The following is a 24,587-nucleotide window of genomic DNA, read 5'->3' as shown; positions in this document are numbered from 1 at the left end:
ATTGGAAGTGTAGGATCATTATGACACCCTCTGTATGCACGCCAAGTTTCGTGGAATTCCGTTCATGGGTGGCCACACAATAAATTAATTTATGTTACTAACATAAAGCGCTTTGGGTTGCACTCTGTGCATGTTAAATGCGCTATACAAATAAATCTGACTTGACTTGACTTGACTATACACCAACTGGCCTGTAGGTGGCCGGAGACAGTTTTCTGTGAATATCTCGATAACCGTAGGGCCTAGGAGGTCCACCTTTTTTATGTATGTTGGTCTTAAGGGGGCATGTCAACCCATCCCATTACCACTTATTTTATGTATAGCGCCACCTAGTTAAAAATGAAAAAGCAAAAAATTAGGTGTTTTCATCACAATATCTCTGGCTGACAAGGTCAAAACTGCACGAAATTAAAGGTGTAGGATCATTATGACACCCTCCGAATGCATGCCAAGTTTTGTGAACTTTCGTTCATGGGGGGCCTTACAATAAAATAATTTATGTGTACATTTAGTGACGTACACCAACAAGGATTCCCGGGACACTGAAAGACCGGGGTACACAAAACTTGGTGGGCATGTACCCCCACATGGTAATTTTTCGTTTTGATCTGTAGCCCCCCCGCTGGACTGGACCCCCCGAAAGAAGGGTAGGGCAGACACAGTTCTCTGTGAATATCTTGAGAACTGTAGGGCCTAGGATGACCATTTTTTTCCGTACGTTTGCCTCCAGGGGTCATGTTAACCCATTTCATGTGCACACATGTGCACAGATACACACACACACACACACATACATTCACAGTAATCATACGTATGACACATACTCACACAGTAGACATATGTACGCTTGCATGCACAGGCACATACGCAGGCGCACACACACAAGCACGCACACACACACACACACACACACACGCATAACATAAACATGTACATGCACACAATTCAAGAATTTCTCAGAATTATGAACAGGCAAGATGGAGGTGGGGTTGTATAAAATTAATTTTACATGTGAAATCTATGAACTAATCATGTTTTGGTACTTGTTGTCTAGCAGATATCAGTGAGAATTGAGTGTGGATAATGCAATTTCGTGAGACAGTTAGAATCATATAGGCCTTTCAGCGTGATTTATTTTTGTGGAAAAAATGTGCTGGACTGGGCGGCGGTCATATTTTGTACCGCTCTGCGGTACATCTAGTTTTTATAAAGATGACATAGGCCTAATCACTTCAGATGATATCAAAATATACTTTATATAATTTAAAACCCTTAACCACGCGATCAACAAAGTTAAATTTAAACAATTTTTTCATTAACAAAAGCAGGCCTATATTTATTTTTATATCAATGCCAATGGTTGACAAACTAAGCTGTGATGGCAAGCAAAGAAAAAGGAAGCAAACATGATGGATCAAAAACATTCATGCAATCATGGCTCCAAACGGGAAGTATTAGAAAGAGAAGTATGTCGAGCAGAAACTGAAGTTGGTGACAATGACCCCATGCACATGTGACTAGTGAAGCTTCCATGGCACCTGCCAGCCACAAACGCCGCAAAACAGTACAATATAGGCCTACAATATGTGAAATCACCAATAAAATACAATATTTGAATTGTATTTTAATGCCAGTCATAATGGTGGTACTTGGAGAGCCAATTGTTTTCTGAGGTGGTACTCATTGTTAAAAGTTTGAGACCCACTGCCTTACATATTTGTATTATAAATCTTATTGACTTTAAACTGACACCAAATAGCACCCCCTTCTGCAAATAGGGATGGAGGGAGTAATTGAACAGAACGTAGGCCTACATTGTATGTGTGTACACTACCCCCGGATGAGTTAAATGCAGAGGACACATTTCGTTCAGGACAAATAAAGTAACTTAACCTAACCCAATGCATTGTCCATTTTATAGATTCGCTTTGGGACTAGAACGAGAGATGTAGAAATTTTCATGTCATGATTAAATGGTTTAGGCTACAGACAAGTCTGTTTCAGATCCTCTGTTGATAACCACATTCTCAAACAGATGTGCAAAAACAGGAAGGTGTTTCAACCAGTGGTCTGGAGGGGAATTCCTGTTGTTTACTGAAATTCATGTAATCCTTAGACATCCTATAATAAGCTATTTTATTTTGGGGGGGTTGCCACCAACTGCTCCAGTGTGTTTATGTGGTGGCTGCTAGGGTGCAGAGGCCATTTGCCATTCTGCCTTCATACACCGCTCCCCAGCCTGTTAGGGAAGCGTCTGTCGCTATTACTTTTCTCAGAGACACCTTCCCTAACAGGCCTCCCATGAGGAAGATCGTGGGGTCCTGCCACCAGTGCAGGGCTGTGAGGCACGGTGCAGTGACCGCCACCATGCGATCAGGGCTCAAATTATCTTTTTGTCTTTAAGCGGGTCTCTCTATCTCATAAAAAGTTGGCACATCCCGCGTGTTGTATACTTACGAATAGCAATGACATTTCATACCACTAGGTGGAGTCTATGCATTTAGGTAGATAGTCTTGCACTGCCTCCTTTTATCTGTGTACGAGTTAACGTTTCCTGTTAACGTGCTGTTCCTGAGCTCTGCAATACTTCAGTATTCATTTGATTACAATTCATATAAAAGCTGCCACTCGGTACAACATCCTTTGTGGTCCTGGTTATTATCCAAGTTGCAATTATTGATTGCAATAGTCCACATTTCATTTAAATTTCACAATACAAAGAAATAGACTAAACGATTTAGTCGGAGTGCCATTCTTAATTTCACAACGTAACTCATTTGAACCAGACCACCGTCTCAGATAGGCTATCTAAAACCATAGGCAGAGGATAGCTACAGATCAATTCACACAATCATTGAAGTAGGCTGTATTATGGGCCATAATTATGACCGCCGCACAGCGAAGCATGGAACCATCGTTTTTCGTTTTGATCTGTAGCCCCCCCCCCCCCCCCGCTGGACTGGACCCCCGAAAGGAGGGTAGGACAGACACAGTTTTCTGTGAATATCTCTAGAACCGTAGGGCCTAGGAGGTCCACCTTTTTTATGTATGTTGGTCTTAAGGGGGCATGTCAACCCATCCCATTACCACTTATTTCATGTATAGCGCCACCTAGTTAAAAATTAAAAAGCAAAAAATTAGGTGTTTTCATCACAATATCTCTGGCTGACAAGGTCAAAACTGCACAAAATTAAACGTGTAGGATCATTATGACACCCTCCGAATGCATGCCAAGTTTTGTGTACTTTTGTTCATGGGGGGCCTTACAATAAAATAATTTATATGTACATTTAGTGACGTACACCAACAAGGATTCCCGGGACACTGAAAGACCGGGGTACACAAAACTTGGTGGGCATGTACCCCCACATGGATAGCATGGAACCGTCATTTTTTGTTTTGATCTGTAGCCCCCCCGCTGGACTGGACCCCCCGAAAGGAGGGTAGGGCAGACACAATTCTCTGTGAATATCTTGAGAACTGTAGGGCCTAGGATGACCATTTTTTTCCGTATGTTTGCCTCCAGGGGTCATGTTAACCCATTTCATGTGCACACGTGTGCACAAACAGATACACACACACACACACATACATTCACAGTAATCATACGTATGACACATACTCACACAGTAGACATATGTACGCTTGCATGCACAGGCACATACGCAGGCACACACACAAGCACACATACATTCACAGCACACATACATTCACAGTAATCATACGTATGACACATACTCACACAGTAGACATATGTACGCTTGCATGCACAGGCACATACGCAGGCACACACACAAGGGGGGGGGGGGGCTTCAATAAATTGTACAGTAGGTACCCTTTGAGGCTTAGGCTGTTTTCAGTGTAGGCCTAATTTTACTATTACAGTAGTTGTCAAGACAGTATAGGCTACCCATATCTGGGAAAGTATATGATGTGATCATGCTTGTATTAATAATATACAATACAAAACACTAAAATATTTCTATAGTTATTTTTGTAAGGGGTTACTCATAAGTAAAGTGAAACCTGACTAAGAGAACACTGACTAGACTTGCACAATAATCCTCTCTTGAGCCATCGCTGACTGGATGTGAAAGTTGCAGAATACCATGGAATTATAAAAGCAGATGTACAGATTGAGAAATTACACACTGCCTTTTCTCTCCTGTAGCATTTGATCAGTGCTTGAAGTTAAACTAGGGTAGTGCTTAACTATAGCTACTACAAACTGCTCAATAATCAAACAATCATCAAACAATATTCAAACCTAAACAATTGCACTCTAGACTAAGCTATGACCCTTTTTAACCAGATAAGTCATATATTAGTTCTTTGAGGCCTAGGCTATTTTCAGTGTAATTTTAAGCTCTTTGGTCATTGTAAGGGTAATCTATTATGCTATATTTATGGGGGGGGGCAGCCGTGGCGTACTGGTTAGCCCTTCGGACTTGTGACCGGAGGGTTGCTGGTTCGAACCCCGACCAGTAGGCACGGCTGAAGTGCCCTTGAGCAAAGCACCTAACCCCTCACTGCTCCCCGAGCGCCGCTGTTGTTGCAGGCAGCTCACTGCGCCAGGATTAGTGTGTGCTTCACCTCACTGTGTGTTCACTGTGTGCTGAGTGTGTTTCACTAATTCACGGATTGGGATAAATGCAGAGACCAAATTTCCCTCACGGGATCAAAAGAGTATATATACTTATACTTATACTTATACTTATAGGCTATATATAGCCTACGTTTCAAGACAGTATAGGCTACCCATATCTGTGAAAGTATGATGTGATCATACTTATGGCAGCCTATATGAAGGAAAAATACTTTAGTCTCATGATTGTTACATTCAGGTCACCTGAAGCATGATGGTAGAAATATCTATCCAAAGCTCAGTTGATCTGTAGCCTGGAAAACCCAGGCTAGTTGATCTGTGCATGTCGTGATCAACTTTTGATTCTTTGATATGGAAACCAAGTTCCTTATTTTGGGCTATAACATTAGAATTTCAGCTCAAAGTTGTAGAAATTTGCTGCAATTGGAAAACTCGGGAACGGCTTACTGTACAGAAGAATGCTTCATATTGTCGTGTCTGCTATTTATTCTTATGGTTTGCCCTGTATTGAGTGACGCGTTTGTGAGATATACCATTGAGAGTAGGGGTGTGAATCTCTCATGTAAAAGACGATACGATTTGCATCTAGATACATGGGCACAATTCGATACAAGAAAAGATACATGTTCATAAAAAACGATTCAGTACGATTCGATGTGATTCGATTCGATGCAGTTCAAGAATGAAAAGCATTCTGAAAGACTTTTTATCATTTGCTCAAGGTGCACATTCATTTTATATTATCAATTATCATGGTCATGGTTGTCAATTAGGCAAAAAAATGTGTGAATATGATTATCTAAACTGAGGTTTGTATCATATACTGTATTGAAATGAAAAAAGAATAGTCTACATTTCAGTCAAACACAGCAGCCAAATACAACATAAAAATACATTTTTATAGACTTTATAGATTTTATAGAGTTATATCTAATTGCTTTCAAGGAGCTGTAGCCTATTGTTGAGGTAAGACAATACAGAAATAAAATAAAACAGTGCTTAAGACACTCTTGGCCTTTTCTCATATAGCCTACAAGAATAAAATAGGCCTACATGTCAATTAACTCTCTGGGCTTATTTTGTTCCAACGGTAGACCTAATATGCAGAAACCTATAGGCCTAATGCCACAAGTCTGAGTGAATATGAACAAAATAATAATAATTCGTGCATCGTTTTAGCAGCAAGGACCAAATTATTCTTTAACATTAAGGAAATCCCTTCATCAAACGTAAGGCTACTCTACAGACTATCATTGCTGTTTAGGATTTCTTATGCTATAGTAAGTGTTTAATTTCGCGCTGGACATTGAAAAACAAAAGAGTAAAAATTGTCAAACAAACAACCGAGTGCAAGTTGTCACGTAAGTTGCAGTAGATGTATGGGTAATGAGGTCCTTTGACAACTTTGGGCAATGAATGTAGCCAAAAATGAACTGCATTACCCACAAATCCGTGCCACGTGTAGCTTAAAAACAGGAAGTGGGATGAACGCGCTGCTTGCAGCGTAAATGAGAGCAAGCAAAAAAGGTTGTGAACCGATTCATAACAAGTAAATCGATATAGCGACCGGTTCATTTCAGTTTTATTCCGATACGGGGCTTCACGTATCGATGTAGCCGTATCTTACACGTTAAAAACGGATACCGATACGTATCGGTTAATCTTTACAGCCCTAATTGAGAGTAATGGGTGGAGATGGTGGAAGCGCATTGTGCAGAATGGAAATATGCTGAAATGTCATGTGTCCAATGTTAATTTTGTCGCGAACCGTTTATCATAGCACATAGCCGCTAATATCATTGGAAAACTCCAATTATGCTCTTTCATCTGTGTGATTTATGTGAGATAAGTATTCCGTGAGCAATTCAACAGAGAATAATGGATGTGAATTTCGACGTATATTATACTAAACGAAGACAGGCTCTGAATGGGACACGCCCTCCTGCGTGGAATTGAGACAGGCATAATAGGCGTGTTCATCTTCATGCAGATCTTTGCAGATCTGACTTGATGTGATGCATGCTGGGTTGAACACAATGGAGCTCTGATCTGCATGAAGACGAACACGCCTATTGCCGTCAACGCGTCTCTGTGACAGTATAGCGCGACAGGAAATAGAATCTATCTGGACACCCATATATTCTATCCTCTGGCATGGTATTAAACAACTCTTTTAGAGATTGATGCTGAAGCCCAAATTTCTGAGGTGGGAGACGATATGAGCTGTGTCTCACTCGTACTGCGTTCTGGTTGAACAGCATAGAAGGTAATCATCGATAAATGCTGACAGTCTGAGCCCCGAGTGTCTCTGGTTACCTGTCCAAGACCACCTTGGATCACTCAGTTTGGCTGAGTGGCCAGATCTAGGAAGACTGTTGGTTGTTCCAAACTTCACCATTTGAGAATGTCTGAAGTGTCTTCCATGGAGGCTATACCGTGCTCTTGGCCACTTTCAATGCTGCAGAAATGTTCTTGTATCCTTCCCCAGATCTGTGTCTTCACACAACCCTGTCTCGCAGGTCTACGGACCATTCTCTCGACCCTTGTGGTTTGGTTTTAACTCTGACATACACCATCAACTATGAGACCTTATATAAAGGGATATGTGCCTCTCCTAATAAATTCCTGTGAATTCCAATCAAGGAGAAGCATCTCAAGGACCATTGATAGAAGTAGGAGGCACCAGAGCTCAATTGCAAGCATCATAACAAGGGTCTGAATACTTATGTGGAAAACTTGAAAGGATCCAGTTGCACTGTAATCGTCCTTCAGGTCTACTGTAGTGAACCAGTTCCCCTGATCGGATAGAGCTGAACAGTGTTTTGTGAGTGAGCATTCTGAAGGTGAATTTTCTCAAATGACCTTTCAAAACTCGAGAATGGAGGATGTGGCGAAGCCCTCCGTCTCGTTTTGGAACAAGGAAATAACGGGAGTAATGACCTTTCTCCGTTTCCGCCACCGGAACTCTTTGGATAGTTCCCTTGTCTAGAAGGGATGCTATTTTGGTTTACAGAACCCGGGCAGATTCCTCCTGAGCCTCTGAAACTAAAACCAGAGACTTTCTAATGTGGAGACACAGCACTCAAAAAATCCTCCATATAAATGCATGGGGCTAGTTTGTCACGCCAATATGGCCGTGTCTACACATATCCCACCCCTTCCTCTGCAAAACGTCGACATGTGAATACATTGAGCCAATCATGTGGTGTGATGTGAATACATTGAGCCAATCATATGGTGTGAATTCGCTGCTGGAGCATGTTGGTGTCGTGAAGCCTTGCGCACCCGCATTTCTGCTGAATAGGATGCCCGATGAGTGCCCAAAAAGCGTTGCCATATGGCCACCGAGTGGAGGGACTTGCCTAAAAGGACTTTGCTAAAACCCTGTTGAAATGAGGTGGTTTCTTTATCAGCTGTAACTGAAGGCCCTTCGACACGGTGGAGAGCACCTAAGGGTGGGCTCCACACGCACGCCAGGCCTATATGTATGCGTCGTATGCTGAGGGCCTGGATGTGGGAGAGAATGTATTGTTTGTTCGTGGCGGGAGAGATTATTTGCTGACACCGGTCGCACTTTTCTCCTCTCCAGTGGAGCTTCAAGAGGGGGAAATGTGTTTGCAGAAGTGCTTGTGTAAACTGACTGTGAAATGGGGAAGTTGGACAGGCCATGGCACATGACAGATAGCCCTAGGAGCTGGCTGTCCGTCCTGTTTTGTTGTTCCCCTGACGGTTGCCCGACCGATGCCTGGCGGCCGAGGAGAGGGCGTTCCTCCCCCAGGACCTCGGGGCTGATGCCCTAGGCTGGATGTCCGGGGCTTGCTCTGCTTGCTGGGGTCTGGGTGGCCTGGCAGGCTGCTGGAAGCTCATCGGCTGCTGCGGAGGTGACGCTGGGGCACGAGCCGCTGAAGTGGGGCGGGGTGCCGGCTTGTGAGGCAGGCATGGGTGGAAGTGAAAATGCACAAGTTTGAGCACTGAAAAAAAAAAAGACATTATTTCCCATGTTCTGTAATGCCGATATTACACCACTTGTGTCAGTATAATGACGGGGGAGATTACACTGTGGAAAGTTGATGTCTTGTCCAATGTTTTGTAATTGTTATATTTCCCTCAACATACAGTAAATTGTTAGGACATCTCTCTAGACTTTAGCAGCTACCACTACTCTTAATACTCTCTCCTAGATAACAGCTGTAATACATTACAGTAAGCTATAAGCCCCTAGAGGCCGTAGGTTCCAGTTATTTTAGAACATCTAAGGGGTGCGACATGAAACAGGGTGCCTAAAACCCCCCAATGGAACCTACAGTCTTGCTGGTCTTATTGCTTTTCAAAAATGGTTACTGCATACAGTATAAGTTGCAAGAGGCACAGCAATAATAAATGCAATGATGTATTCATAATCATTCTAATCCGCCAAGAAATATGTTTCTAATATTAAATTGGGTTGTTGTGTGTATAAGGGTAAATGTTCCTCCTTATTACAGGATGACAGGCTGAACGAGCAAAACATAATCTAATTTTTTTCTTTTCGTAATATAAGTTGACATGACAATAGTGAGATAGGGGCTGCTAAGTGCACATTTTCTCTGACATGAATAAGTTGCAACAACATGGCAAGATTTGTATTTATTACTGGAGTTGAAGACAACTTGCATGACGATTAGCCAGTGAGTGTGGTGCCAAGCTTATTCTGCTTCTGTGAAAAAAAATAATTGAATCCATTTTAAGATGAAAAATAACAAAATGTGGAAAACTTGAAAGGATCCAGTTGCACTGTAATCGTCCTTCAGGTCTACTGCAGTGAACCAGTTCCCCTGATCGGATAGAGCTGAACAGTGTTTTGTGAGTGAGCATTCTGAAGGTGAATTTTCTCAAATGACCTTTCAAAACTCGCGAATGGAGGATGTGGCGAAGCCCTTCGTCTCGTTTTGGAACAAGGAAATAACGGGAGTAATGACCTTTCTCCGTTTCCGCCACCGGAACTCTTTGGATAGTTCCCTTGTCTAGAAGGGATGCTATTTCGGTTTACAGAACCCGGGAAGATTCCTCCTGAGCCTCTGAAACTAAAACCAGAGACTTTCTAATGTGGAGACACAGCACTCAAAAAATACTCAATAGAAATGCATGGGGCTAGTTTGTCACGCCAATATGGCCGTTGTCTACACATATCCCACTCCTTCCTCTGCAAAACGTCGACATGTGAATACATTGAGCCAATCATGTGGTGTGATGTGAATACATTGAGCCAATCATATGGTGTGAATTCGATGCTGGAGCATGTTGGTGTCGTGAAGCCTTGCGCACGCGCATTTCTGCTGAATAGGATGCCCGATGAGTGCCCAAAAAGCGTTGCCATATGGCCGCCGAGTGGAGGGACTTGCCTAAAAGGACTTTGCTAAAACCCTGTTGAAATGAGGTGGTTTCTTTATCAGCTGTAACTGAAGGCCCTTCGACACGGTGGAGAGCACCTAAGGGTGGGCTCCACACGCACGCCAGGCTTATGTATGTGCCGTAGGCTGAAGGCCTGGATGTGGGAGAGAATGTATTGTTTGTTCGTGGCGGGAGAGATTATTTGCTGACACCGGTCGCACTTTTCTCCTCTCCAGTGGAGCTTCAAGAGGGGGAAATGTGTGTGCAGAAGTGCTTGTGTAAAAGGACTGTGAAATGGGGAAGTTGGACAGGCCATGGCACAGTGCTGATACTTTTTTAACATTACCCTGTACCAAAGCACAATGAACTGGCACGTCAGACGCCTCCTCTTCTGTGTACGGGGTGAAGCGCTGTGGGCGAGAGGGGACCAGACAGATAGCCCTAGGAGCTGGCTGTCCGTCCTGTTTTGTTGTTCCCCTGAGGGTTGCCCAACCGATGCCTGGCGGCGGCCGAGGAGAGGGCGTTCCTCCCCCAGGACCTCGGGGCTGATGCCCTAGGCTGGATGTCCGGGGCTTGCTCTGCTTGCTGGGGTCTGGGTGGCCTGGCAGGCTGCTGGAAGCTCATCGGCTGCTGCGGAGGTGACGCTGGGGCACGAGCCGCTGAAGTGGGGCGGGGTGCCGGCTTGTGAGGCAGGCATGGGTGGAAGTGAAAATGCACAAGTTTGAGCACTGAAAAAAAAAAAGACATTATTTCCCATGTTCTGTAATGCCGATATTACACCACTTGTGTCAGTATAATGACGGGGGAGATTACACTGTGGAAAGTTGATGTCTTGTCCAATGTTTTGTAATTGTTATATTTCCCTCAACATACAGTAAATTGTTAGGACATCTCTCTAGACTTTAGCAGCTACCACTACTCTTAATACTCTCTCCTAGATAACAGCTGTAATACATTACAGTAAGCTATAAGCCCCTAGAGGCCGTATGTTCCAGTTATTTTAGAACATCTAAGGGGTGCGACATGAAACAGGGTGCCTAAAACCCCCCAATGGAACCTACAGTCTTGCTGGTCTTATTGCTTTTCAAAAATGGTTACTGCATACAGTATATCTTGCAAGAGGCACAGCAATGATAAATGCAATGATGTATTCATAATTATTCTAATCCGCCAAGAAATATGTTTCTAATATTAAATTGGGTTGTTGTGGGTATAAGGGTAAATGTTCCTCCTTATTACAGGATGACAGGCCGAAAGAGCAAAACATAATTACATTTTTTTCTTTTCGTAATATAAGTTGACATGACAATAGTGAGATAGGGGCTGCTAAGTGCACATTTTCTCTGACATGAATAAGTTGCAACAACATGGCAAGATTTGTATTTATTACTGGAGTTGAAGACAACTTGCATGACGATTAGCCAGTGAGTGTGGCTGTCATGGCTATACAGCAGAGCACGTACTGTTGGGGTCCGCACACAACATGCAGGCACATGTAGCATGTCACTGTTATGTAGCCTGCAGGTGCACTACAGCACGGCCTGGAGGAGACACACCTACTGTAGGTGTGCCATCCGTCTTATTGTGTCAGATGTATACATGTATGTATTTGTGTGTGTCTGTGTGTGCGCTGAAATCATGCTTACACAACTGCAATAGCTAAGAGCAAAAGGCACCGCATGCAGAGTCCTAGTTTGATTGCCATTGTGTGATTTGTTGCCATGAGCAGTGACATGTAAGATGGATCATCATCAGCCTGTGTGTGTGTGTGTGTGTGTGTGTGTGTGTGTGTGTGTGTGTGTGTGTGTGTGTGTGTGTGTGTGTGTGTGTGTGTGTTGCGCTGAGATCATGCTTACATAAGCTCAATAGCTAATAGCAAAAGACGCATGCAGAGTCATAGTTTAACTGTCATTGTGTTATTTATTGCCTTGAACAGTAACTTGTATGGATCATCATCAGCTTGTGTGTGTGTGTGTGTGTGTGTGTGTGTGTGTGTGTGTGTGTGTGTGTGTGTGTGTGTGTGTGTGTCTCCAGTTGGCTAAAGTGAATGGTTCATTCTACAGTAGCAGTATTCCATTACTGTAGACCACATACCTGTACACATATGTACACTCAGCTGTACAAAGACAACAATGAAAGAACCATTGCATCCAGTGAAAACAGTTAAATTCCTTAACTGAAATACATAAACCACAAGCATGTAGTGCACGGCAAACATTCAAGAAGAACTGGATTGAAGATGCCATTTTACTTGTGTTGTCTTGCTTAAAGGTGCTCCAGTTCCAGGAATAATTTTTTATATATTTTTTTATATTTTAGGAATCATTTCACCACACATACACACACACACCACATATACTGAACCAGCTGAATCATGATCTTTCTGTCACTCACACATAACACGTGTCAAACACACACAGACACACAATATCTCTCTCTTCATCTCTCTCTCTCCTCGTCACCTTTGTCCAATTGCTACACCCACTCTATGAGTTAAATACGCCTCTACTCTTTACTTTCTCACTCATTGACTCCTTCGCTCCCTCTCGTTCCTTCGCTCCCTCCCTCTCTCTCCCTCTAGTGTTTTTCTCCTCAACGCTCTCTCTCTTCGTCCCCCTCCGTCCGTCCATTATGACCCAAGCGCCGGCTCCGCACCTCGCCATACTGGAGAGGTCCAAGAATGTCAAGGACGAGGACAAGATGTACCGCTTCGAGGGTCGCCTCTACCCCTCCATCGTGAGCCCCGCCGAGAACCTGGAGGCCCTTAGGACCATGGAGGCGCGGGCCGACGACGTGATGCTGGTGGCCTATCCCAAGTGCGGTGAGTAGATGTGGGAAGTCCTCAACTTGTATACTGACTGGTTCGTCTTGTTCATTCATTGCCTGCCAAAGCACACCTATGCAGTATACTATGCAGTATGCAGGGCAAAAGGCAAAGCATCAAGTTTCATTATGCAACTACAAAAAGGAAAAAGAAAACTAAGACAAAGGAGACTTCGGGGAAAAAAATATGATAATCAGTGCCCAGTGTACAGTAATTTCTTAGGTATATGGTGTAGTTCAACATATTAGTCTTTGGAAGAGGAAACATGAGGAGAAGTTTAAAACAATGTAAAGCAAACATTTCTGAACCCTGGCATGCTTCACCTGTGTATGATGTAAGTGTAGATTGGCCTCTGATTTCATGTGGAAGCTTTCATTTCTGTTTTCTGCATATATCACACCACAGATCTCTCATGGTTTCTCTGATTGCAACTCCATTTCCCAGGATTCAACTGGATGGTGGCAGTGCTGCGGAAAATCATAGCAGCATGCAGCGGAGTTAAGGAGTCCTCAGACATGCCTCCACTGATTGAGTTCTGCACACCAGAGAGACAGGAGGTAGGAGAACCTCTGGTGTTGATCTGTCACATCTACAAAAATAAATAAATAAAAACCTTGATTGGGCTTTTTAGTCCAGATAGACTACAGTAGGCGCAGTTATGAATCTGATTAATTTTGAGATCAGTTGAACCTGGTTGATCCCTTTCTCTCTCTCTCTCTCTCTCTCTCTCTCTCTCTCTCTCTCTCTCTCTCTCTCTCTCTCACACACATACACACACACACTCACACACACACACACACACACACACACACACACACTGTATATGCACACACCTAACAACACAACAGCACTTAATCCATTTTCATGTGCATTCTCTTGGCAGGCAATAGCTGAACAGCCTTCTCCAAGGCTTCTTGGTACGCATCTGTACCCTGAGATCATCCCCGCATCTTTTAAAGACATGAAAACTAAAGTGAGTGAGGAACTTTCACTCCAGTCACATTAATGAACTACATGCTGTTTACATCTATGCATTCGGGGAGAAAAAACTGTCTGGCGAAACCATTTTTATTTGACTATGTCCAAAGACCCAATTCATTGGGCTTTTTACGACTTGATAACACACATTGATTGGGGGGAAAAAGTTCTGTTTCGGACTTATGACCTTTGACCCCTGCAGATGCTGGTGGTGTGGAGGAACCCCAAGGACACGCTGGTCTCCTACTTCCACTTCATGAACAAGAACCCAGTGCTCCCCAGCGTGGAGTGGGATCAGTTCTTCTCAGACTTCATGAGCGGAGAAGGTACATGTTGGCTGCAATTTGAAAGTGCTTCTGTGTCCGCATAGCAACTATAACCTGCACAGATCGTATAGCCATACAACAGTTGTAGTTCAAGTCCTCTGGAGACTAACTGATTTCTTTCTAACAGATTTTATCCACTATAATTGATTTGGAGTTACAGGGTTATGTAGTGTCCATCTTTGGTCACTGCGATCATGGAGCCTTTGACCTCTGACACAGTGCATGGTTCACTGTTGAATGGGGGAGTGAGTTTGTTGCGCTTGGGTTCATTTTCCCATCGGTAGTTTTGGCTGCACCGAGCCATGGCGAGCTCATTTGCATTTCCAGCTCATTGCTGTCTATGGACTCCTAAATGTTGTGTGGATTTTGCTCAGTATTGTATTTATTCTAAAATTTCTGTCTTTCTGTCTGTCTGTCTGTCTTAGTCGGCTGGGGTTCATATTTTGATCATGCTCTCGCCTGGAATAAACTTATGGATGATCCAAATGTAAAGACTGTTACATTTGAGGAGTTGAAACAGGTATGCACGCACACACACACACACACACACACACACACACACACACACACACACACACACACACACACACACACACACACACACACAGCCCAAAAAAACACAGACACATGCTAGCAAACACTGATATTCCTCCAAACACACACTCAAATGCATAACAAACTAGCTGAAGCTTATATTCAAAAAGCACATGCATATATAAACATTGGGCATACGCACTAAAATCCTGTTTAAAGGTGCAGTCAAGAGGTTGTGTTTCTTTATGTTTATCTTTATATTCAAAATTATTAGCAGGCACTTTTTTTTGTGATTAACTTTTTATTAGGTTTTTAGTAAACACAAAGACAAAACAAAAAACAAACAAACAAACAAAACCGTCATCCTCATAACATGAAGTCAGGGAATAGTGGCCAAAGGGAGGGGGGGGGAGGGGTCATCCAGTGGGGCAGTAACCAAAGAAAATTGTTCAAGGAGGGATTAGCAGGCATTTTTGTCCAAAACAATGTAAATTATATTTTAACCAAAAACCAAATGAAACACGCTAGAGAGGTAGCTAACCCCTCCCTTCAATATACTCCACACAGTCAAAGGTTTTTTTTTTGTTTGGGGGACAGGCTGACTGGATTTGTTTCCAGTTTTTTGGGCTGCGCCTACAGAGACCTGTTTTTTTTACAGTGTACTCACGGAATGGGCAGCTAGCGGATTGTGGGGAGACAATTACTGAATGTGACAAAACATTTTATGGGCTTTAAATCGTGTACGATCGCTGACCACATCTTTAACAGTTTCCTACACATGAAATGGTATTTTACAAAGAAAAAAATGCTTACCTCTGCACATTGTCTCAAGGTGGGGTATGCTTGAAGTGTGTATTTTGGCAATGCCAAGAGGAACTAACTCTGATGAAAGCCAAATGGTCTGTTTATGAATCAGTGTGGTCATTTGCACGTATTGTTTATTGTGCACATTGCAACCATCACTGAACTTTGTAGCTGGTCCTCATGGGAAGTTCATGATATAGGTTTATTAAACTGAGGCCGATATCAACAGTTGTTTTGTAGTTCTGTCAGGCAAGTCTTTGCAATAAGCAGTAGGCCTACTGGTTTACCATTTGACTTCTTAATGTGCATTAAGCAAGAAAATCTGGAAACACTTGAAATGAATATTCCATCTTCTAATGCACATTCGATTTGCAAGAGGGCGGTTTATTATCAGATTAACTATCGATTCACATTTCTACACAAATTGTGAGATTGTGTGTACAGTACACATAGATTTACGGCAAGTTGTACACATCAATTGATACATGTGTCCCATGGTCTTGAAATCACACATCCTTGTTCTCCTACCATTCCAGGACCTGAGTGAGGGCATCAGGCAGATCTCCCAGTTCTTTGGCTTCCCCCTTACTGAAGAGCAGGTCCAGACCATCTACTCAGAGACAACCTTCAGCGCTATGAGTGCCAACAGTGTACACGGAAAAATGGGCAGTGTCTTCTTCAGAAAAGGTGAGCTTGATTATCTGCGTCTGTTAATTTGAGTTAATTTGCGTTTATTTTTTCAGAAAAATGTTGAAATGTCTGTCTATTTTAGTACTAAACATTGCATAATATAGGCTTTAGCAGACTAGCAAGCTTTTGACATTGTAAGCACTACTGTTATGTTTATGCATGTTTTTTTAGGTTATCCATTTTAGACCAAAACTCCTTTTTCCAGCAGCCATCACTGGCACTGGCCCTTACAGAAACCATATCAGTCTTTATCAGTATGTTTTAGTCTACAGTAAAACACTTAACTGGATTGCAGTCAGTGTTTTACTATATTATCACTGCTGTTGTCTTGACCAGGTGAAGTGGGTGACTGGAGGAATCACTTCAGTGAGGCCCAGAGCCAACAGATGGACGAGGAGTTCAACAAGAGACTAGCAGGAACCAAACTGGGGGCCCTGCTCCAATACGACACCTACTGCAAGTAGGGAGAAAATAACCAATGTGCCAACACCTTACAAGATGTGTATTTTTAAATAGACATGTTAAAATATTGTTGTTACAAAACACAAAGCAAATGTGAATAAGTACCAAAATAATAAATAACAAAATGTTACAAATTTAAATGAGATTACACACTGAAGTATTCTAAACATGTATAAGCTTTTTGAGAAAAATAAAAATCCTGAAATCTGGAAGTATTTACATTCTTTACCACTAGATGGTGGTGTGACACACACACACACACACATACACATACACACATCCTTGTTTTCTTATTATTCCATAATGGTGATTCTAATTGAATCACTGAAGCAAAAATAGTTTCAGTGAACAATTAAGCACAGTAATATTACACAGTGTAGGTGAAACTACAGAGACGGGTCAGTGTCTACTGCACTATAACGTGATCAAGTCAGCACTCTCTTCCACCCACCATGGAGAACATTAAAGAATCAATCAATTACTTCTGACCCTTTCAGGCAACAGTAAGAAGGAATTTACCACTTTCAAGGCATGTTCAACTGGGCAAGTGACAATCCTTAACCATTTTGACTGAAGGGTTCCCACACATTCTGGAAAAACTGGAATTTCAGAGACTAGTTTTTCCAGTCATGGAAAACACCTGAAAATTAATTGAACTAACCAAATACCTTGGAGATGATCTATGTAAGGGATAATGTATAGAACGCTGGTCATTATTGGGAAAATAGGTCCCGACAGGGCGAACCGGACCCCGACGCGCAGCGGAGGGGTCTTGTTCCGCCCTGAAGGGACTTATTTTCCAATAATGACCGGCGTTCTATACAGTGGCCGCTCAGGTAATCTGTAATCCAGGATACCAGGTGAGCGTCCACACCCATCTGCAAGAGCTTGTCTCTCAGTCTGAGGGGTTGGATGGTGTCTTACATGATTTAGCTTGTGATGGTGAGCAGTGGTGTTTGCAGGTGTACATACTGCCGTGCGCTCTGAACCATCAGGCTAATCAGAGGAGGAGTACAGGAGCCTGGTGGAGGACTTTGTGCAATGGTGCAAACTCAACCACCTTCAACTCAACACTTCAAAGACCAAGGAGATGGTGGTGGATTTCCGCAGATCAAAGCCTGCTCTGCTACCAGTCTCCATTGATGGGGTCAATGTCAAGTCAAGTCAAGTTTATTTATATAGCGCATTTCATACACAGAGGTAATTCAATGTGCTTTACATAAACAAAACCAAACAATAACTAGATGTACCGCAGAGCGGTACAAAATATGACCGCCGCCCAGTCCACGCTGAAAGGCCTATATGATTCTAACTGTCTCACTAAATTGCATTATCCACACTCAATTATCACTGGTATCTGCTAGACAACAAGTCCCAAAACATGATTAGTTCATAGATTTCACATGTAAAATTCATTTTATACAACCCCACCTCCATCTTGCCTGTTCATAATTCTGAGAAATTCTTGATTGTTTGTGTTATGTTTATGTTATGTGTGTGGGTGTGTGTGTGTGTGAGTGTGTGTGTGTGTGTGTGTGCGTGCTTGTGTGTGTGCCTGCGTATGTGCCTGTGCATGGAAGCGTACATATGTCTACTGTGTGAGTATATGTCATACGTATGATTACTGTGAATGTGTGTGTGTGCGTGTGTATCTGTTTGTGCACATGTGTGCACATGAAATGGGTTAACATGACCCCTGGAGGCAAATATACGGGAAAAAAATGGTCATCCTAGGCCCTTCAGTTCTCAAGATATTCACAGAGAACTGTGTCTGGCCTACCCTCCTTTCGGGGGGTCCAGTCCAGCGGGGGGGCTACAGATCAAAACGAAAAATGACGGTTCCATGCTATCCATGTGGGGGTACATGCCCACCAAGTTTTGTGTACCCCGGTCTTTCAGTGTCCCGGGAATCCTTGTTGGTGTACGTCACTAAATGTACACATAAATTATTTTATTGTAAGGCCCCCCATGAACGAAAGTACACAAAACTTGGCATGCATTCGGAGGGTGTCATAATGATCCTACACTTTCAATTTCGTGCAGTTTTGACCATGTCAGCCAGAGATATTGTGATGAAAACACCTACATTTTTGCTTTTTAATTTTTAACTAGGTGGCGCTATACATGAAATAAGTGGTAATGGGATGGGTTGACATGGCCCCTTGAGATCAACATACAAAAAAAAGGTGGACCTCCTAGGCCCTACGGTTCTCAAGATATTCACAGAAAACTGTCTCCGGCCACCTACAGGCCAGTTGGTGTATAGTAACATAAATTAATTTATTGTGTGGCCCCCCATGAACGGAATTCCACGAAACTTGGCGTGCATTCAGAGGGTGTCATAATGATCCTACACTTCCAATTTTGTGCAGTTTTGACTATGTTAGGTCACAGATACCTGCGATTACAACACCTCATTTTTACTTTTTTGGGTTTAACTAGGTGGCGCTATACATGAAATGAGTGGTTATGGAATGGGTTGACATGGCCACTTGAGATCAACTTACCAAAAAAAAATGGTCCTCCTAAACCTTATGGTTCTCGAGATATTCACAGAAAACTGTGTCTGCCCTACCCTCCTTTCGGGGGGTGCAGTCCAGCGGGGGGGCTACAGATCAAAACGAAAAACGATGGTTCCATGCTATCCATATGGGGTTACATGCCCACCAAGTTTCGTCTACCCCGGTCTTTCAGTGTCCCGGGACTCATTGACAGAAATTTGGGCATGCGAAAAAGAAAAAAAAAAAAAAAAAAAAAAAATCTGACTAAACCTATATGACCGCCGCTTCGCTGCGCGGCGGTCATAATAACAAATAAAAACATAGAAGGGCAATATAGTCAAAGAATAGTTAAAAGGTAAAGATCATAATAAAAAGAAAACATAAACACAAGGTAAAATAATTTAAAAATAAAGAATAATTAGTAAGCAAAAAACAAAGGCAAAAGTAGTAAAAAAGTAATAAAATACAAAGTAGAATAATTATCAAGGCAAATTCAGAATTTGTAACTTGGCACAGTTAGCAGAAAGCATCTGAGAACAGTTTGGTCTTAAGTCTAGATTTAAAACTGGCTACAGTTGGGGCCTTTTGATGTCATCCGAAAGTTGGTTCCAGAGCTGAGCCGCATAGCAGCTAAAAGCTGCTTCATCATGTTTAGTTCTAACAGCAGGTTTTACTAGCAGGTTTTTCACCTGGGACCTGAGAGGACGAGAAGGTGTGTACTGCTGAAGCATGTCTGACAGGTATTTAGGTCCTGCTCCATTTACTGATTTATGAACAAGCAATAGTGCTTTAAAGTCAATTCTGTGACTTACTGCAATGTGGAGGTGGTAAACACCTACAAGTATCTGGGCTTACACCTGGACAATAAACTTGACTGGTCTGCCAATATTAAAGCTCTCTACAAGAAAGGGCAGAGCAGGCTGTACTTCCTGAGGAGGCTGCGGTCCTTCAATGTCTGCAGTAAGCTCCTCAGGATGTTTTACCAGTCTGTTGTTGCCAGCGTCCTCTTCTATGCTGTGGTATGCTGGGGAGAAAGCACAAAGAAGAAGGATGCTGGGTGACTAGACAGGCTGGTAAGGAAAGCGGGCTCTGTCGTGGGAGCCGAACTGGAGTGCATCACTTCAATATCAGATAAAAGGACCCTGAACAAATTGATCAACATCTTGGACAAATGAATGTCATTCACTCCACAGCACTATTACAAAGCAGAAGAGCTTGATCAGCTGGAGACCTTGATCAGCTGGAGACTTCGCTCACTGTCATGCACAACTGACAGACCGAGGAAGTAATTTGTCCCCAGGGCCATTGAACTGTTCAATGCTTCACTTAAGGGTAGAGGAGAGATAGACTTCTCTGCATAGATCTCTCCATGTTTGTGTACGTACTGTCCACTAGCCTACTGTTTTACTGCTACACTGTTTACATGCTATATTAGTACATATGCACAACCCCTCCCTCCCGCCTGGACTGTGGCCGTACTTGATGCTTTTAAAATACCAATGACTAATACCAATTGACCAATGACTATTACCTCAACCTCTTGCACTGATATAGTTTTTTATATTACCTTGTCTACATTATACATTATTATGACCGCCGCGAAGCGCATGTCCAAATTTCCGTCAATGATTCCCGGGACACTGAAAGACCGGGGTAGACGAAACTTGGTGGGCATGTAACCCCATATGGATAGCATGGAACCATCGTTTTTCGTTTTGATCTGTAGCCCCCCCGCTGGACTGCACCCCCCGAAAGGAGGGTAGGGCAGACACAGTTTTCTGTGAATATCTCGAGAACCGTAAGGTTTAGGAGGACCATTTTTTTTTTGTATGTTGATCTCAAGGGGCCATGTCAACCCATTCCATAACCACTCATTTCATGTATAGCGCCACCTAGTTAAACACAAAAAAGTAAAAATGAGGTGTTGTAATCGCAGGTATCTGTGACCTAACTTAGTCAGAACTGCACGAAATTGGAAGTGTAGGATCTCTCTCTGAATGCACGCCAAGTTTCGTGGAATTCCGTTCATGGGGGGCCACACAATAAATTAATTTATGTTACTATACACCAACTGGCCTGTAGGTGGCCGGAGACAGTTTTCTGTGAATATCTCGAGAACAGTAGGGCCTAGGAGGTCCACCTTTTTTTTGTATGTTGATCTCAAGGGGCCATGTCAACCCATCCCATTACCACTTATTTCATGTATAGCGCCACCTAGTTAAAAAATTAAAAAGCAAAAAATTAGGTGTTTTCATCACAATATCTCTGGCTGACATGGTCAAAACTGCACGAAATTGAAAGTGTAGGATCATTATGACACCCTCCGAATGCATGCCAAGTTTTGTGTACTTTCGTTCATGGGGGGCCTTACAATAAAACAATTTATGTGTACATTTAGTGACGTACACCAACAAGGATTCCCGGGACACTGAAAGACCGGGGTACACAAAACTTGGTGGGCATGTACCCCCACATGGATAGCATGGAACCGTCATTTTTCGTTTTGATCTGTAGCCCCCCGCTGGACTGGACCCCCCGAAAGGAGGGTAGGCCAGACACAGTTCTCTGTGAATATCTTGAGAACTGTAGGGCCTAGGATGACCATTTTTTTCCGTATATTTGCCTCCAGGGGTCATGTTAACCCATTTCATGTGCGCACATGTGCACAAACAGATACACACACACAGTAATCATACGTATGACACATACTCACACAGTAGACATATGTACGCTTCCATGCACAGACACATACGCAGGCACACACACAAGCACGCACACACACACACACTCACACACACACACACCCACACACATAACATAAACATAACACAAACAATCAAGAATTTCTCAGAATTATGAACAGGCAAGATGGAGGTGGGGTTGTATAAAATGAATTTTACATGTGAAATCTAGAGCCCGACCGATTTATCGGCGAGCCGATATTATCGGCTGATATTAGGCATTTTCCAAACTATCGGTTATCGGCATTTATAATGGCCGATAAATGACTATTTTAAAAATAAAATAAAAACGGACGAAACACCCTTCAACCATGTCATGAGTGTTGGCGTTGTATAGTTTGTCCACCAGAGGGCACTCTACACCGTCACTGCTGGCAACACTCGTTTATAACGCGCCACACATCCTGCAACCTGCTGATCCAGCCAGAGTCAGGCAGAGAGAACCAGTTATCCGCGAGAGAGATCATCAGTTAAGTGTGTTCATGGTGATTTGGTATAACAATTGAAAAGAACATCCCCATCAGTTCTCTTAACTCAAGTAAGCATGACAAAATTCGTGAAAACAATGTCCAGTTTTGCTGCTGTTAAATAAGCCGAGTGAAGCGGAATTAGCTAGTAATTAAGTTACGTTGTTACAGTGTAGTTGACTGTCTGTCCTTTTAACTTTTGACAATGTGACTGAATATGACTCTATTTCTTTAATAGCGTGACAGTTATAGCAGTGAGACGTATCATCTCTCCCCGGCCTGTTATTTTGAAAGCGTATGTTTTACAATTTGCAGTATGACGTTATCCATTGCTAAATTATGGCTCATCATAGACTAGCTAACCACAAAGCTAGCTAATGCCATGAATATCAGTGGAAGACCGCTAACGTTAACATTAATGAGCTTGGAAACCACAACGAACTTATTCTGCCTAATAAAGTAATGATTACTGTATTTATAACTAGTATATCTGTAGTTACAGTCCCTGCATTGTAAAATGTAAGTTAGACGTGCGAGGAGTGAACATTTAGACATAGAGAAAAAGTATCAAACGTAGCTTGTGCATAAAAGTTAGCTTTTCTTTTAAACGTGTGTGAAATCCAATGACGCCAAGTGTGCCTTTCAGACTGTCGTTCAGCCGCAGCATTAACAAGTTACATAATGGATTTAGATCACTAAATAGTAGGTTTTAGAAGGCAGGCAGCAACTGATGATTGAAAATGGTTTGATGTAGCTTGATGGAAATAATTTTAAAAGTGCAGGTAAAGGGATAAGCAAGCTGACATTGTAATTATAAGGTAGCTTATAAGGCAATAGGGACTAATTATTACACACGCAAACATTTAGGAGTGACCTTTATCTTGTTTAATGATAATACAAATGATGATGATAGTAATAATGTCATCATTATTTTTTGTAATTAAGTCTTAGTTCAAAGTTATATTTATGAAGCTTACCAAGTCTTTTAATACTGCTAACTTTGATTTGGTTGTTGTTGTTATTGTGTTTTTGTTCAAAAGACTAAGTTTAATATCTTAAGTTTCTATTTTTATACATTTTATTTATCAGAACTTTAATATATTTCGATGTTCCACTGTGACAATATTATTTAAAAATAAACAAGTTTGTTTTTAAAATGCATTATCATATTATTTTAGTCAATACTCATAAATAACTACAAATAACTAATGTTAGGGAAATCTGTTAATGTTTTGTTTCGCGTTTCTGAAAAAAAATATATATATCGGCCGATATATCGGAATATCGGGTTTTTAAATCAACAAATATTTGTATCGGTATCAGCCTTCAAAATCCTTTATCGGTCGGGCTCTAGTGAAATCTATGAACTAATCATGTTTTGGTACTTGTTGTCTAGCAGATACCAGTGAGAATTGAGTGTGGATAATGCAATTTAGTGAGACAGTTAGAATCATATAGGCCTTTCAGCGTGATTTCTTTTTGTGGAAAAAATGTGCTGGACTGGGCGGCGGTCATATTTTGTACCGCTCTGCGGTACATCTAGTTCTCTTATATGTCCATATTTATTTTATGCTGGTCTCTAGACGTCATTCTTGCACTGTTGCACTGTTGGACTTACTTATTTGCACCATCATCATGACACTCACTCTCATAGAGCACCTTACAATGCACACTGAATTACAGGCTCAGTCCCTGCCCTGTCATGCTTGATCATCCTTAAGCACACTATGTTGATATTTGATTTAGTGTATATAGTATATTTAGTATTTTAGTATTATGTTTATCTTCTACTGTCTCTATTGTACAGTAGAGTTTTTTTATATGTATATTACTTTTTCTGCTGTATAAAGTGCATGTTGTGTGTGATGTCTGTATGCTACTGAGACCTTGAATTTCCCCTTGGGGATCAATGAAGTATCTATCTATCTATCTATCTATCTATCTATCTATTGTGGTGGATTTCTATGACTTAAAGGATGCATGTATGTTTTTTATAATCTTTGATATTACTGCAATTATTATGAGACTTCAAGGCCTGTACACATCTTAAGCAGACCAGACCAGGTGTCAAAGAGTGGGGTGAATGAGTGCACAGTGACACTGGGCCTAGACGGTAAAGAGCGAGAGGATGAGGTAATGGTAACTGGAAAAAAACAGAATCAGACAGTTTTGCATATAATTTTTATGCATGATATGACAAGGGGTCCCACCAATATCCGTAACCTTGGTGGATGCTGATAGGCCAACAGGTATCTTTCGAGGGGGCGAGAAGGCCCAACTTCAA

The 24,587-nt window shown here is 42.2% G+C and overlaps 1 protein-coding gene across 1 annotated transcript; it reads left to right on the top strand.

The window, feature by feature from the left end:
* The first annotated feature begins 12,487 nt into the window (after window positions 1-12,487).
* On the top strand, window positions 12,488-16,806 carry LOC143129387 (sulfotransferase 6B1-like). Its single transcript, XM_076289905.1, has 7 exons — window positions 12,488-12,797; window positions 13,245-13,357; window positions 13,684-13,773; window positions 13,981-14,104; window positions 14,530-14,624; window positions 15,979-16,129; window positions 16,469-16,806. The coding sequence occupies exons 1-7, from the start codon at window positions 12,608-12,610 to the stop codon at window positions 16,594-16,596; spliced, it is 891 nt and encodes a 296-aa protein (XP_076146020.1). The 5' UTR covers window positions 12,488-12,607; the 3' UTR covers window positions 16,597-16,806.
* Window positions 16,807-24,587: the final 7,781 nt, after the last annotated feature.

The sequence above is a fragment of the Alosa pseudoharengus genome, unplaced genomic scaffold (assembly GCF_046254945.1).
Source record: "Alosa pseudoharengus isolate Yale_2024_CS ecotype anadromous, Long Island Sound unplaced genomic scaffold, YU_APseudo_1.1 YU_APseudo_1.1_scf_1, whole genome shotgun sequence".
NCBI classification, from domain to species: domain Eukaryota; kingdom Metazoa; phylum Chordata; class Actinopteri; order Clupeiformes; family Clupeidae; genus Alosa; species Alosa pseudoharengus.
Note: the sequence above shows the minus strand (reverse complement) of the source record. Positions and strands in the feature narration are given on the sequence as shown.

Coding starts and splice junctions, on each gene's coding strand:
- LOC143129387 (XM_076289905.1), top strand. CDS start 12,608: ATGACCCAAGCGCCGGCTCCGCACCTCGCCATACTGGAGAGGTCCAAG. Junction 13,774..13,980: donor TTAAAGACATGAAAACTAAA/GTGAGTGAGGAA, acceptor TGACCCCTGCAG/ATGCTGGTGGTGTGGAGGAA. Junction 14,105..14,529: donor AGACTTCATGAGCGGAGAAG/GTACATGTTGGC, acceptor TGTCTGTCTTAG/TCGGCTGGGGTTCATATTTT.